This window comes from Cydia strobilella, chromosome 10, assembly GCF_947568885.1.
Source record: "Cydia strobilella chromosome 10, ilCydStro3.1, whole genome shotgun sequence".
Classification (NCBI taxonomy): domain Eukaryota; kingdom Metazoa; phylum Arthropoda; class Insecta; order Lepidoptera; family Tortricidae; genus Cydia; species Cydia strobilella.
The window spans coordinates 10,918,036-10,934,799 of NC_086050.1; the positions used below are offsets into that span (position 1 = coordinate 10,918,036).

At 37.8% G+C, this 16,764-nt stretch overlaps 2 protein-coding genes across 2 annotated transcripts in view; one reads left to right on the top strand and one right to left on the bottom strand.

The window, feature by feature from the left end:
* Positions 1 to 16,764, top strand: part of LOC134744939 (mucin-5AC-like) — a 403,822-nt gene that overhangs the window by 26,478 nt on the left and 360,580 nt on the right. The gene's annotated exons all lie outside the window — the stretch shown is intronic.
* On the bottom strand, positions 2,499 to 5,150 carry LOC134744686 (cuticle protein 16.5-like). The gene is made up of 2 exons (XM_063678595.1): positions 5,055 to 5,150; positions 2,499 to 3,190 (listed from the first exon to the last, which is right to left on the bottom strand). Exons 1-2 carry the CDS (start codon positions 5,064 to 5,066, stop codon positions 2,594 to 2,596), a joined length of 609 nt encoding a protein of 202 aa, XP_063534665.1. The 5' UTR covers positions 5,067 to 5,150; the 3' UTR covers positions 2,499 to 2,593.

The following is a 16,764-nucleotide window of genomic DNA, read 5'->3' on the forward strand; positions in this document are numbered from 1 at the left end:
AACCTACAAAAAGATAAAAACAAAAATAACCTGCCAGTAACATTAATGCCGGTCACTGCAGTCACCATAATAATATTACAGTCATGTCATGAGCTAACTAAAAAATTAAATAACGCTTCACATTTAGTTTAGGCGTTCAAGTTGGTTCATCAAAATTTTTACAACTTGTCACTCTCGTTGAAGGCGCGGCATTGTTTATGTTTTGACACAGTTTCTTGACCTTGTTTATCCAAACCGGCCATCACTGACTGACCCGCGACCTCGCCAAGTCTGTTTCCAAACCAGCGTTCAAGATAAACTGGAAATCTCATACATAATTCACGAGTTGATGCTCTTTCATTTTAACACACAATCATATATAATAAGCAAGATAAATGTTAATTACACGCTTTATGCTTTCCTTTGTAATTGTATTTAATTAATTGTTGTGGAGTATCTTTCATCTCAGGAGGTAACATCTTATACCCACAGTTTTAATTACATCTCTGTTTATTAATAATGTAAATTTGTCACTTAAGTTAATTTTACACTTAGACTTTTTAAAAAACGACGATTTGTGGACATCTGGCCGCCAATTTTTGAGATTCGAGCGCTCGAAATAGAAGGCGAGTGGTCGAAAACAATTGCATACGACAAATTTTCACAACGTTTTTCGTATGAAAAAAAAATAATTCGTGTAGTTTTGAAAATTGCTATAGTTATACCTTGTGGTGTCCAGATAAACATACTAAAAGTCCTCGAGGGTAGGGGTTATGCTGAGGGGTTATGTAATTACTTCGGACAAAAGTTTTAACATAAAATTTCCTACAAAGGTGGTTTGTTTATTTTTACTCTACGAGCAATACTTTAGTTTAGGAGCTAACAGGCCAATTCGAACAATAAGATACGTCATTTACAAGTTCTAGAAACGATATGGATTAAATATGTCAGTGTCAAAAATGAGGTTTCTTCAAACAAAAACGTTATTTTTGACGCTGACATCTAATACATATCGTTTCTAGAACTAGTAAATGACGTATCTTATTGTTCGAATTGGCCTGACAGGCTGTTAAAGTTAACAAAGAGATAAAAAATAGACGATCTAAGAAAACGTCGTTTTTTCGTTACTGTTCATCATAAATTAAATTGACCTCCCCATGGCCTACCCATGACGACTCCATGGACCACCCCATGACCACCCCATAGCCAATTCCGTGACCACCCTATGGCCAACCTATGACGACCCCTTGGACAATCCCATTACCACCCCATGGTTTACCCATGACGACCCCTTGGACAATCCCATAACCACCCCATGGCCAACTCATGACGACCTCTTGGACAATCCCATAACCACTCCATGGCCAACCCATGACGACGATCCCATGACCACCCCGTGGACAATCCCATGATCAGTACGATCACCCCATGGTTAATCCCATGACCACCCCATTACCGAACCATCTTACCAACCCATGACTTTGTCCACTACCACTGAGAAGGTAAGTAGGAGACTATGGCTCTCTTCAATATTATTATTCACACTACAAGGAATTTAAATTCTACTAATAGTAGGCACTGAATACGAGTGGTCAATACCACTCGATTCTCATTTTCTATCGCTCGTGTTTTCAAAAATAGCGTTTCATCGTTTTCAACAGATTTTCGAGTGACAAATCGAACGATCGAAATTCAAAAATCGGCCCCTTCGCTAGGGTGTACGACTGGTGCTGCCCTTATTTTATGGGTATTTCTATGTTAAAACTAATGGAGTTAAATTATTTCTAACGGCTGCCGCTGCGGCGGCTGTGTTTGTGGCAATCAGAACCACTTCTCCCTCCACCGACTTAGCACCTTGCCATATAGGTATAGTTTTTTCCAAGATAATATGACAATTCTAGCTAAGTATAATATTGCAATCGTGATTCTGTACTGAAATTGATGTTATAATAGGGATAGTGAGGCACGCCTTCAAATGAAAATACGAGTAGTTAGTTTGAAGCCTGGCTGACCTAGATATTTCCAATTCTATGTCGTGCTAATCTTTATGTGCTACATATTATTTAATATTTTATTAATAGCTTATTTCTAGTGAAAGCATCGTGAGGAAACCTGCGTGTGTACATCGTGGCTTTGTGTGAAGTCCCCATGCAATACGTTTGGACATAGCGGAAAATTTGGACCGAACAAGTATCAGACGTAGTACTACTTATTATTTATTCTGTGGTATCAGTGGGACGTTTTTATCAAAAATATGTAAGCATTGCGACTATTTTTTTTTCGATCCTTTATGTACTCACTGCTAGTAGCTATGTAAAAAAAATATACTGGATTTTTCCCAAATATGTATAGCCTCTATATTTAAAGCTTCCTGTTAAAATAAACGGATTGCATCCCAGCTGCAAACAGTACGAGGATTGTATTTTTAGCCTGCAGCAGTATACCCATAAAAATTACTGCAACGATATGTGCCGCCTAAGGTCATACCTAAGTGGATTATATAAATCAAACACAATATGTTTAGAAAAATACTGTTTTTAATTTCAAATTGTATAAAAATAAACTTTTTCTCAATTATAAAAAATAACTAGATTTTTACATTCGTGCGAGGTAATCACCAGCCATAATTGGCCAAACCGTTGTATGCCACGTGGGAGACCGCGGGAGCTGCTGAGTATGCCACGGCTGATTTCACCAACGGGGCGGAGTACGCAGCAAACGAGGCTGGGGCGTAAGACGCCAGGGGCGCTGAAGCGTAGCTCAGAGGGGCAGCGTGAGCGTAAGCTGGCGCGGAGTAGGCGAAGGAAGCAGGCGCGGAGTAGGCGACGGGAGCGGGCGCGGCGTAAGTCGCTACAGGCGCAGCGGCGTAAGAAGCAACAGGTGCTACCGCCTTAGCATACACCGGCGCGGCATGAGCGGTATGAGTGGTGTACGACGACACAGATGACACAGCGGGAGCAACGGCCTTCACAATCGGCGCGGAGTAGGCGGGTAGCGCTGGCGCAGCGTAGCTCTTGATAACCGGGGAAGCGGCGTAAGACGCCAGGGGGGCGGCGGCGTACGGCGATAAAGCTGGCGCAGCGTACGACGCGAGCGAGGCGTACGGCGAGGCGTACTGCGAGGCGTATGGCGAGGCGTACGACGCGGCGTAAGGTGAGCCGTAAAGCCCTCCGGCTTTGGCAGCCGCTACTGCGCACAGGAATACTACAAACTGTGGAGAGAATAGATTTTTGTTAATATTTTTAGTCAATAGAGCTTAAGTTCGCAATACAAATCGATATGTCGTGAACAATGGACTAGGCGAATGACATCGATCAAATTGTTTGAGTGAATTGAGTGATGAGTTCACTTCGGCAATAGTCGCCGGTATTTGTGTAAATGAGGGCTAACGCGTATGAATTCGCCGCTAGGGGCGCTAGTGTAGATGGTGGTCTTCGCAAAGTTCGAAACCCCAGGTTCCATTAATATTGTGTGCAAGAAATAAGAAGCGATTTTGATAAACTCAACAAAGGGGATGAAAGTTTTAAGCTAGGAACTTGAAACTTCGTAAAAAGACATCAATCTTATTAAAATCCAAGTATATACTTAGTGATTTCAGCGTTTTTGAAAATTCATCCCCTAAAGTGGTGAAAAAGGAATTATTTAAAGGTAAAGGCCTATTTTGGTCCCGCGGGAGTTATGGATTGTGAAAGAAAAGCTATATCTCCCTGGGGAGTTATAGCTATCTTTTTTAACTCTGTTACTAATTCATACGAAGCAAGTAGGTTATAAGTAAAATACTTGTATACGGGAATTTTACATTTAAAATACTGACGTTTACTGATAATTCAGCCTATGTACACCCTACTGCTGGGCACAGGCCTCCTCTCATGCGCGAGAGGGCTTGGACTATAGTCCCCACGCTAGCGTATGGGCTAGCCCAATGAGGATTGGGGACTTACACCTTTGAATTTCTTCGCAGATGTATGCAGGTTTCCTCACGATGTTTTCCTTCAACGAAAAGCTGGTAGTATTTAATTTAATAGCCGTTTAAAATATTTTTACACAATTTTTAATCGTGGCTGAATGCCGAGTCTGTGCCTTCGATGCCTAACCTGACGAGAAATTACAATATGGTGGACGAATGTTTGAATTGTCACTGTACATATTTAATAATTATTCAGCTTAAAATTAAGTTTTTTCTTAGCAACTTTGTGTGTAACTCCGGGGGTAAGAATATTGTACCTCGTTGCACAATGTACTATTAGACTTTGTATAGAGAAAGTAAATGTTTATGAGTGAGTTTTGGAAAATTCTTTCTGTACGGGGGTTGAGAGGAGATTGGCAGTTTGTATCGAGAACATTTATTTAATTGAGGGAGTTCAAACTTTTGAAGAAGACATTGTGACACTTATATCTCTTGTTTTCAACTGGTTTTTAGGGTTCCGTACCCAAAGGGTAAAAACGGGACTCTATTACTAAGACTCCACTGCCCGTCTGTCTGTCTGTCTGTCCGTTTGTCACCAGGCTGTATCTCATGAACCGTGATAGAAAGACAGTTGAAATTTTCACAGATGATGTATTTCTGTTGCCGCTATAACAACAAATACTAAAAACAGAATGAAATAAATATTTAAGTGGGGCTCCCATACAACAAACGTGATTTTTTTGCCGTTTCTTGCGTAATGGTACGGAACCCTCCGGTTTTTTAAAAATTGATTGTGGCGCTGATTCTTTTAATTGCACAAAGTTCATGTATTAGGCTTACAACAACCAATTTAAAAAAAAAACACCCGAACGAAGTCATTTATGTAGTTACTTTGTCAATGAGTTCTCAAAAATAGTACGAAAGGTAAAATTTTGATAAACATGGGCTTAAGAAAATTTACAATTGCAAAAATCGATTCAAATGGGTCATATGCTTGGGAAAATTGTTTTGTAAGTAAGGCCTATGCAGTTATCGGTCCCTCAAATATATTAAAATTTGAGGTGCATTTTTGATAACGATATAACTTCTCTATCTCTAAGCACTGAAGTATTTCCAAATTCACTTTTCGCAACAAACATTAACCACAAATTCCACACACTGTCCGTACCTTGGCTGCCATTATGTTATATAAAATCCACTACAGCAAGTGATACGGTTTGGTGGTACGCGGTAACTTTTATACTATTCTAGGTTACCCCCAAGCTGCGAACTAGATGGTTATATCCCTTGCTGTGTATTTCCATTTGCGAAATTTAGTCACCAATGAAACGTGAGCTCGAGATACTTAACAACTATGCGTTATCGTAGGGCTCGCTTATACTGGTCCTTCTAAGCCTTAATTTCCTGAGCTTGGTAAGCGATTGAAGGTCTACCAAGCTGCTATACACATTGCGTATTGACCGACGCATGAGTGACCAGTATAAGTATGATCTTAAGGACATATGTTACAGTTCAGAAATAAGATACAATTACATCGGTTTGTTCGTTACTCTTTATTTAAAACCATATTAACCAAGATACCTCGGCTACGTATACGTAAATAATTTAGGAGCCAAGCAGCACTAGCGAAGAGTCGCGAGCGTCAAGATAGGTTTGTGAATCGCGTACGTGCGCAGGATCAGTCTGTCAGTTCAGTTGCATGAGGTTATTTCAGACGATGTGTTCTGTCGCTGTAAATAATGTTAAAATGCCGCGTCTCGCTGCAATAAGTATTTAGGTGCAAAACAAAGTTTACTTCAATTTACTAATAAAGTGCTTTACTAATATGCTGTTCTAGTCTCAAATATCCATAATAAAAATACCATTAGAAGGAGACAATTAATTGATTACAATGTATTAGAGCGCTGGAGGCCTAGTGGTAAGAGCGTGCGACTTACAATCCGGAGGTTGTGGGTTCAAACCCCGGCTCGTACCAATGAGTTTTTCGGAACTTATGTACGAAATATCATTTGATATTTACCAATCGCTTTTCGGTGGAAAACATCGTGAGGAAACCGGTCTAATCCCAGTAAGGCCTAGTTTACCCTCTGAGTTGGAAGGTCAGATGGCAGTCGCCTTCGTAAAAACTAGTGCCTATGCCAATTCTTTGGATTAGTTGCCAAGCGGACCCCAGGCTCCCATGAGCCGTGGCAAAATGACGGGAAAACGCGAGGAAGATAATGATTGAATATATTAAATTTATCAGTTTTATGTTTTAAAAAAAAATTCCATTTCAATAACCTTTTAAGAGCAAAAAGTGAATTATAATAAGTAGGTAACTACAAGCTACTACTATTTTACTACAACTATTTCGTTCTCCGGTTAGTGCTGTAAATAGTAAAGTCCATTTAGTATGTGCATAGGTGATGAGTGTATCCGCTTTGAAACCGACGAGTACCTACTGCTTAGTCAGACAGTCAATTAAAACTGAAATGTAAGTACTATATACGCCTTCAATGTTTACGATTTATTTGTTTTTCGGAATATTTCCGATCAATCATTTACTTAAATAATTTGTGTCGTAGCGACGTCATTATGATGCCATAATTACGTCATTATTACGTCATTATGACGTCGCTGACGTCACTTTCCTACCGGGACCCTACTCGTAATACCTACTAATGTAGTGCTTAAAATTCTGCATAAAAATTCATTACTAAATTATGGTATTTTAGTTATAATTATGTAGTGTTCGTTTTTAGTTTACAATATAGATTTTGTGTCATTTAAAGTGTTGCTGCTGTTAACTGCTCTGCTGACAAAATTTAAGTACGTTACCTTTTTAATTCTAGATTCTTATTCACCAGAAACCATAAAATATATTTATACTGATTGTCCACTGATAAGCTTTCTTTTGAAGTCTCTTATATGTCAATGGGACTAACTACTTTTGGTTGTCCGTCTCGATACCGTACCTATAACTATACCGTACCTATTATTAATTAATAATAGTCATTTGTTTTATAAGGGGGCAAAGTTGTTGTTTAACCCCTCGTGCTAATATTGATGCCCGAGTAAGAAGACTCCAAAATTGAACCACGAGCACAGCGATTAGTTCGAACAATGGAGTTTTGAGCGTTGCGAGGGTTTCAAGGCACAATAAACTTTGCGACCGACTGAAACTCTAAATTTGTCACTACATCAACTGCGAGGAAAATACTAACTGTAAAACATTAAAAATCTAATCCATTTTTATCATTTTTTTTTAAGATGGGGTTTCGTCACTCAGTGACGATGTCACCCCCGTGGTTTAGTTGATTACCTCTCTACTGAATTAAATACCTAAACAAAGTTCGACACCCTTGTCTCGATGATACCAGCGTTGCAGGTTGTAAGCATCATACTCTTCTATATTTTTTATTTCGATGCTTGCACGGCCTATTGCATAACACATGCGGCTTTTGTGACTTTTGTCTAAGGGCACACGACACGTGGCGCAACTAGACGCCGGACAAGTCAATCGTGCGACCGGTTGGTCGAATAGTCGGTCTGAATTCGCGCTGTTCTCGCCAAATGACCAGCTATCATTGAACCGGTCCGGAGCGTCCTGTTGAGTTGTCGAAATATTTTTTCAGTGATTCTGCAACGTTATACTACGTTTACTTCCCTACGTTGCGACTTTGTTGATAAATTTGTGCCAGGAAACGTATGACACTGACAGATGGTTCACAATGATATATCATAGAGTTTATGACATAGACCTAGACCACCACAACTCCTAATTAGGTCAAACTATGGATGGTATAGAAAGGATGCCAATCTCTTATGGCAGAATTGTTGCAAAAGTGACCGCTTTCAGCTTTAAATAATAGTTCCTAATCTCTCCGGTGGCGCTAGTTAGGCTCTGGGACATGAGTATAACATGAACCATATAATAGTATAACATGAACAAATAACCCGAACAAATTACGTAGGTTGTTTTTGGTAGTATTTCGGTGTATGGTGGAGCCGCCTAATTACTGTTTTTTGATGGACACTTCATACATATAGATTTGGCTCCTTTATATAGTCTCCATGGGTCAAACCATTATGACGTCTTGTTTAGAGGTATAGCTACAGTACAGTACAGTGATATGTGATACCCCTTCATACTCGTACAAACTTCTACACAAGAGTGGCGGAGGCAAGAACTACGTCTTGGCAGCTGATAGTAAATAGTTTTTATAGAGGACAATCCAATATAACAATAGCATACTTTAAAAAAATACACGTGTTTAATTCGAGTACCGATAGTAACATCGCCCACGCAGGTACGCATCTCGCTAAAAGATAAAGTTTGCAGGAAAATTTGGTGTAATGTGTAATGTCTCCATAAACGGACGCATTGTAGACTATTGTGGAGCGTACCTAACGAGCTTGACAATGGACAACGATGTGGAGCAACCTTATTGTTGGACACGACACGCAATTTGTTATCTTATTTTTAAAGCGATTCGGCCAGACTTGTTACGAAACTGGAGTGACACCCCTGAGGAATGAGATGGCTTCCGTCTGGTTCTATTGTATTTCGCTCAATTTACAATCCATGGAACCAAATGGAACCAAGCTGCGCCCGCAACTCTCAAAAACCCGTCAGTAAAATTTTAGCTCCCTATCAAAAATATACATGTCATTAATTTAAATATCAAACATTAAAAGTTGGATCATTTTCGCTAAAGTACTTCCTTTTGTAACTCCCAAAGGTAACATCAAACCTACTAATTTGTTTCAGAAGCATTGAGTAGTACCTACCTACTAGTAACTAAGACGTTTTTAATATCAGGTTTTGAGTGTGATAATTCATCATGAATTCGTCTCAGATGCTTATGCATTATGAATGAATATCTTCAGCGACCCTCTGGCCTCGCTCCAGCTCAACCAGACCGTTCGTAGCTCACTCATGACGGACCGCTGCCATGAGTGTACAGGGCGCCCGAGGCCACGGCTTCCGTCCGGCGGTTTCCAACCGAAAGCGATGGTTGCGTTATTCGTTTTGCCTCTTCGAATAGTATATCCTATCTATCTCCATTTCCGTGTCGCTATTTCTTGGTGTTTGCCGGCATATACTCCATAGGTCTTCGTTACGAATAGTTTATGGCCACAACAGCTTAATTAGCGCTGAGTAATAATGATTTTTAAATCGATTGCACTCTTAAACTCACATTTCCAAATGTGTGAATTGAAAATGTAAAGGATTGCAGTTAATTAGAGCTGTTTTCAAGAGATATGGGGGGTATTCTGGTCCAATACGTGTATTGAATTCTTAAACAGTCTCTATACAAAAAGGTGAATAACTTTGTACCTACTATGTGCCAGTTTCTAGGAGTCGTATTTGACTTCATATTTTTGTAGCTTCTGATATAGCGAATATTTTAAATCAATTTATGAATTTATGAGAAGTAACAATCTCACCTAACAACAAACCTCTTCTGCATACAAAAGACTTATTAATACCGTGTGTGGCCTGTAACAGGAGCAAAAACTGTAGGCTGAACTCCTCAAACTGACCAAAACAACAATTTATTAGCGACTTTTAAATAGTATATTACTACAAAGGCCGTGATGTAAGGGGTTGTCGGCCGAATGGAATAGTCGGATACTTATGAGGCCGGCAACCCCTTTTCACGCCGAGGTGTGTATAGTGCTTTTCTCAAACATGCAATGAAATAATAATACAAATGTGATGATGATGATTGTTTCATGTCCTAATGTGATAGGTTATTCAATGCGTGGGATATTATAGGGGAACGAAAATTTTTTTTTTCGATACAACGCACGGTTAAGGAGATACAGCCCTATATTTTTTTTTCTTTTTTGTTTTTTAAATATATTTTTAATAAGATAACTTGTGTATTGATTTTTAGTATACACTTTAAAGTTCATTCTAAGATGCAATGTATTGCGAATTTTGTTATGTTTAAAGGATGACTCACGTTAGAACGGCCCGGGTCAGCGCCGAGGCATCCGACAGTTCGTTTTCTATAGAATGCATGACGTGGTCACCGGTCACCTGTCATAGAAAATGAAGTATCAGTTGCTTCGGCCCGGACCCGGACCGTTGCAGGGTAAGTCATCCTTAAGGCGTGACAAGCAACATCAATTACAATGATAATGGTTAATTGAAGATAATATTTAATTTGTATGAAAAATATGAAGTCTGAGGAACTAATAATTTTTAAAATGTTGTGAACTAAAGTGTCACCGTTTGAGGAGTACAATCTATTGTTTTAATGATTGGGTCGTGTTACAGTCCACACCCGGTATAATGCATAGAATGGTTTGCGATATCATGACCAGTCATAGAAGGAGAGTCGAATTGGCACCTACTTCGCTAGGAATGTTGAGTAAGGTTCAGACATAACCTTAACGCGTCTTGCCAACCATAAATGATGTGATTTAAAGTTGACAAGTCGACACATTGCTTCATAAACATCGCTGTTAAGAAAATATGAACTTGCTGTTATTTCATGTATTTTAAGGGCATATAATTACAAAAAGGCATGCTAGTTTCTATGATAAAAAAACACTTAATTTAATAGCAGCTTGAAAAATTATGTAGCTCTAATGTAACGCGCACTCGTATTTGTTGCACTTCGCATAACGAATAAAAAAATTAAAAGTTTGCAGAAATTTATTTATAAGTATGAAATTTTCATTCGTCATAATCTTAATCTAAAAGATAAATTAACTTACAGTACCTACAATAAAGTCAATCATATAACTAAAGTCAACCGCTATTACAAAATAGTGCTATACTTATCATTAAGAACCAAGAAAAACTTGCGTCCTGTGTGAAGTAAAACAAGGGCAGATTGAACATATCATTACCAAGAATAACTAGTGCCTTGGCTACTGTACGATTCATGAGTCACCGGAACTTCGTCAAGCACAGGCATATAAATCTTATAAGTCAAAGCTTCCATATTCGGTCTCGACGCATATGCAGATAGTCCTTCATTAATCAGAAAATGACTGGAATGTGAAGGGGCGTTTATGGTTTTGGATACTTTCGGTAGATACATTTTCTTCGGATTAACAAAAGATGTAACTGATGATACGTAATCTTCAAAATACGGTAGATCGTACTTGCTAATATATCGCTCAGGTATTTGTACAGTTTTCTGATCATAAAATGGAACTGCTGATGAAGACAGGCCTCCAAATAAATGTGAAGAAGTGGCATCTGGGTAGTGGGACCATAAAATTATGGCATGTGAAGATGCTACATAGCATAGTAGAATCCACACCTGAAATAGAAAAAAAAGCATTCTATAATAAAATTTTACGATTTTACATCTTTATACTCCACAGCTGAAAAAGGACCTCTCTGACAAAAAAGGTAAGAGGCTAACTACAAGTTGAGTCTTAAGCATACAATATGTCGGGCTTCCTAAATTAATGTTATTGCATAACGAGTTTTGCAAAACTGTAATGCCATGCACGAATGCTTTTAGTACCATGCCAGTTTTCGATTCGAAACCACGACCATTTATTTATACGCTCTACATTAATGACCTGCAACTGGTGTAAGTTACTGTGTACCTTTGCACTCATTTTCGCCAATATCGAATGGCGACTAAATATTTTTTTAGTTGGCTGCGTTTTATAAGGTTCCTTAATCCAGTTTTACATTGACTTGATGCAATAAGGACAATGTGTCACAATAATTATTGTACAAGTAATTTTAAAACTTGGCCTTAACTTAATAACCTTTGATTTTAATAAGTCCATTAAAATTAAAAAAGGTGACATCAATTTGTGGTATTACTGATTTATTTTAATAAAGGCACGTACAGAAGTCGAAAGGGTTTCTTCATGAAAAATTACTTGTCATTTCAGTGCGTAGCTACGTTTAAAAGAACTATGAATTGTCTTGGAGACACTGCTGTTACCGAAGCATTGAACACTAATAGGAAGCAATTTCGGTTCTATTCTACCCTGCTTCTCCGCTATTATCTTGATGGCATGTCATCGACTTACTGACTCATCCATCACTATAGTATAAGTATATACCTACTCAAGGGCGGTTAGCAAATCACGACAAGTTGGTTTTATTTTTAACAAAATGTCAAATGTGACTTAATTAAGGTTAATTGCAAATCATTATTAAAGGTGATGTTAGTCGACGCGAGTGTGTTTTGATTAATAATTTGATAAAATATTGTAATAAAATGCTGATAGAATTGGAACATGACTCGACATTTAGCTGTATGATTATCAACGTAATTTATTATCTTAGGCTCCAATGCAATTTAAAGCTTAACTTCAATTCCAAATTAGGCAACTAATACATATAAATATTATACAATATGTTATTTCATACATTTTTACTTACATGTGCTACTACTACATACGTTTCAGTTAGTGTCCTTCACTCTTTAAATGTTACGCCATTACATCTGCGTAAGCCCTATCAATTGCATGGCCTTGCGATCTTTACTTGCGTAGGCGTCGTTTATCAGGCCCGTGGATCTGTTGCACTTTCAATTTGTCAATGAACTGTTTAAAAATATTAGCATCAGTTAGCACAAATACTACAAACGTGTAGGCATGACCCAAATTTAACCTGTATGGCGTGAGAAATCCTTGTCACATAAGGAGCTCCACGCTTTTAATGAATAGCTTTTCTCTCAATAGGTATGTAGCCATCGTTTTCGTGCTATAGTTTGTCATAATAATGTATTTAATGCAAAAAAGTCGCATTATAATATTGACTGTAACTAACTATAAGGTAGATAGCGAAGGCAATTGAGCAATGCAGGAATGATTTAATGAATTACATCAAAATATTGCTGCGTAAGTGTTGTCCTAGGAACTAATATTCTCTTTATTTATTTTCCTTCTTAGGTATTTTCAATGTATATAAAAGTAAAATATAAAAACAAAAAACAATACAAAAGATATATAAAAACATTATAAATAACCTAAGCTAGAGTGCCGCTAGCAGCGGGGCAGGGCCCAAGCTGCAGGTGGTCAGGGCCGCAGAGAGAGGAACCGGCGGACTATCCGCGCCGTGTCCAAGATCACCGCCTTCTGCATTATTTAATTATATATCATTGGCAAGACATTTTTGTGAACATTTTGAATTTCAGTTTTTTATTTTTTTGTGATTATAAACTGATCGGCGATTGGCTCTAGTCGCCCTGATAGAAAGTTATGATAGAGCCCCGGTTCAGTAACTCGTTCACCGGTTCGGTTGAGATAATTCAAAGCCATCGTCTTTATCATTATCGCCGCTTGTATCCATGCAGCGGTCGCAAAATATTGTGTTTCATTCATTAAAATGTTTCGGTAAAGCCTTCATCGTATTATTGGATTAATTGGATATTTTTAATGCAAACCGGCAGTATTTTTAGGGTTCCGTAGCCAAATGGCAAAAACGGAACCCTTATGGATTCGTCATGTCTGTCTGTCTGTCCGTCCGTATGTCACAGCCACTTTTTTCCGTAACTATAAGAACTATACCGTTGAAACTTGGTAAGTAGATGTATTCTGTGAACCGCATTAAGATTTTCACACAAAAATAGAAAAAAAAACAACAAATTTTGGGGTCCCCCTACCCAGAACAGAAACTCAAAAAAAATTTTTTCATCAAACCAATACGTGTGGGGTATCTATGGATAGGTCTTCAAAAATGATATTGAAGGTTTCTAATATAATTTTTATTTCTAAAGTTTGCGCGAGAGACACTTCCAAAATGGTAAAATGTGTCTTCTAAAATAAGAGAATGATAAAACTAAAAAAATATATGATGTACATTACCATGCAAACTTCCACCGAAAATTGGTTTGAACGAGATCTAGTAAGTAGTTATTTTTTAATACGTCATAAATCGTAAACCGTAATTTACCTTTCACTCACGTTTCACATAAAAAATACTTTATTTAAATTGTGTAATGTATGGAACCCTTAGTGCGCGAGGCCGAATCGCACTTGACCGGTTTTTAATAATGTCACGTCAAAGCATATTATCGAATTTGCTTACCCGTTGTTCTTGTATTGCCGAAAGTATTTAATGAGTTTGTATAAGTACGTCTGTCTTATAGCGATTAAACAATAATATACGTACCTATTGTAACAATAAATTAGAAGTTGGCAGTATCCTTTCAGATTATAGAAGAACGGGAAACTTCTGACACAAGTAACTAAATAAATAATCTAGAAGTCTACTTAGAGTCAATAAAAGGTTACTAATTTACTATTAATTTAGGAACTTTACTACCCAGTAAAAGTACCCAGTATATTTTTGTTCCGTTAGTAGTGGAGACGCCCGGGTGTTGGTGTGCCGAGGCCAGAATATTCTTGAGCGAATTGGGCGGCGTTTGAGGGAGAGAGGTCACGACCCTCGTAACGTTCCGAGTCATTCCTGATACAGAGGATTCAGCGCGGCAACGCGGCGAGCATGATGGGCACCTTTGCATCTGGAAGGGCACGGGATAAGTTGTTTGACTAAGTTGGCTTTGTTTAGATTTAATTTAGTTTATAGTTAATTTTAATGTCATTTTTTAATGTACCTATTGTTTGTAACTATACTTATATTGACCGGGATATAGACCGTGATGTGATACTATGTAATTTATACTGTAGTCTAATATTATATAATAAAGTCTAAAACCAATACCAATGTTGAAATGCCATTGTAATACCAAATACTTTAGTTTTGTTTAGTTTTGAAGTTTATTTAGTTTCACGAAAGTCAAATGACAGCTGTTGTCCCACCCTGAATTGGAATAGATAGACATCTACAAACGTGTGGTTCTATTTGGAATTCCTGGGACTATTTGATTTGAGTTTTCGGATGGACAAACGCGTCTTCCAATGATCTCGGCAACGACCGGTCGTGACTTCGTGAGTTGTCCTTAAGCCGCGTATCTATACATACCTATATTATAAAAAAACAAAGTACCCCGCCACGTCTGTCTGTATGTCTGTGTGTCTGTATGTTCGGTTTTCACCTACCAATAGAGCGATTCTTAATTGAGGAAGGTTTAGGTATATAATTTATTAAGGTTTACCCGTCCGGAGCCGGGGCGGGTCGCTAGATTACTATAAACACTGTTTCTGAAACACTATGCAGATGTTTACAAAAACAATTAATGTTTCAGCTCACATAGTGTGGTAGAGATACAATGAACATGGCGATAACTTCTGTGTTTCAGAAACATGTGGGTTTCTGTATCTGAAACAATGTTTCTAAACAAATGTTTATAGTGAATACGCGGCTTTATCTATAAATTAACGTATTTTCCGCTTGCACCTTCAAACACTATTGCTAAGGTGAAAATATTTTTTACATCACTTAATCGGAAAAGGGCTTTTTCTTCCCTGCCGGGCTAGTACATGATTGGCGCGAGAGTATCTCGCTGCGATAGACTATACAGTTAGTAAAAGAAGGGTAGTCTATCTCGCGGCGAGATACTGTTGCGTCAAATCATGTACTCGGCCTAATACCGCTAAGACGGATCACAGCGCCACTTTTCTGTTCAAGGACATTTTATTGCCAGTATAAAATATTGACACAATGAAATAAATAGTATGCAGTTACTACTATTATTTTAGTTTAAGTAATATTTTGAAACATTATAATTTCCTCATAGGTGCTGTGCTGACGCGAAAAGCAGGACGCTACGCGACGCTAAGGATTAAATGTACTGTAATTATGTCATGTTGTTCCCTTGTGACACAATCTACAATTTATATAGATAATAGTTACAATTCTTTTAACGAGCCCAACATGACAGCAATAAAAGCATGTAAAAGTTAAACTATTATTATTATAACACCACGTTTTTCAAGACAAGATTGAGCCTTTGGTTAGAAAAACAATTTGTCCGACATAATTGCTCATACATAACTTGAGGTCGAGTATAAAGGTGATGAAAGTTTAATGTGCCAGGGTCCTTTAAGGCATCAATAAAACATGGGATGGTAAGTAGGATCCCGTGTTCAACGAATACATACACACTAGGCCTATTATTGTTTTTGTAGGACAGGGTAGTTTATTATGTAAGTTCTGTTTTTGAACGACATCCAAAAACAGAGAAGTCTAAAAAATTTAAATGCCTACGTTAAGTACTGCGTTTCACGACTAATATTGTATTTGTTGTGCAAACTTCTGAATAGGGATGATAACACATGTTGAATTTTATAACAAAATCTAGTAACATAGATAGCAAATGAGCAATTTATCACAATAGTGTAGATATTAAAATAATATAGGGAAATAATACAAAAATACAGGCCTTAAGTTTCAAAATTTAAGTAATTTTTTAACTTCCCAAAAGGAAAAAAGTAAGGCTACCATTCGATTCTTTACATTTTGTCCAAGAAAAGATTGTACAGCAACTATATATACATAAACGCAATATTTCTCCGACAAAAACGCAATTTTCTTGTTTCGTCCATTCTTCAAGATGGGATCTCAGTGACCTTAACGTCGCGTTCACTTATCGTTTTGTTAGGAGCGTTTCGCGAGTGAAGTACGACTGTCGGACTTTGACTATCATTTCTGACTTTTGTATTGCCTCAATGTAATGGGTCTCGTATAGACATTTGATCCTAAAAACAAACCTGATCCATTGATACCATTAATAATAATTTGTCATCTAGCCTATTTCACCATATTTACTTGAGATGTAGTGATGGAAATCCCCACAGCTCTCATATTTAAATACTGGTAGCCGAGTGATTCAGCTTACAGCATTCCAAATTTTTAGTAAAGGACAACAACTGTACCTATATACTTGCATCCGCGAAGAAATCCGAAGGTGTGTTGAATGTGTATAAAACTGTAGTCAAGATGAAAATAATTTATCGACAAACGCCAATCAAAAAATTAAACCGGACAAGTGCGAGTCGGA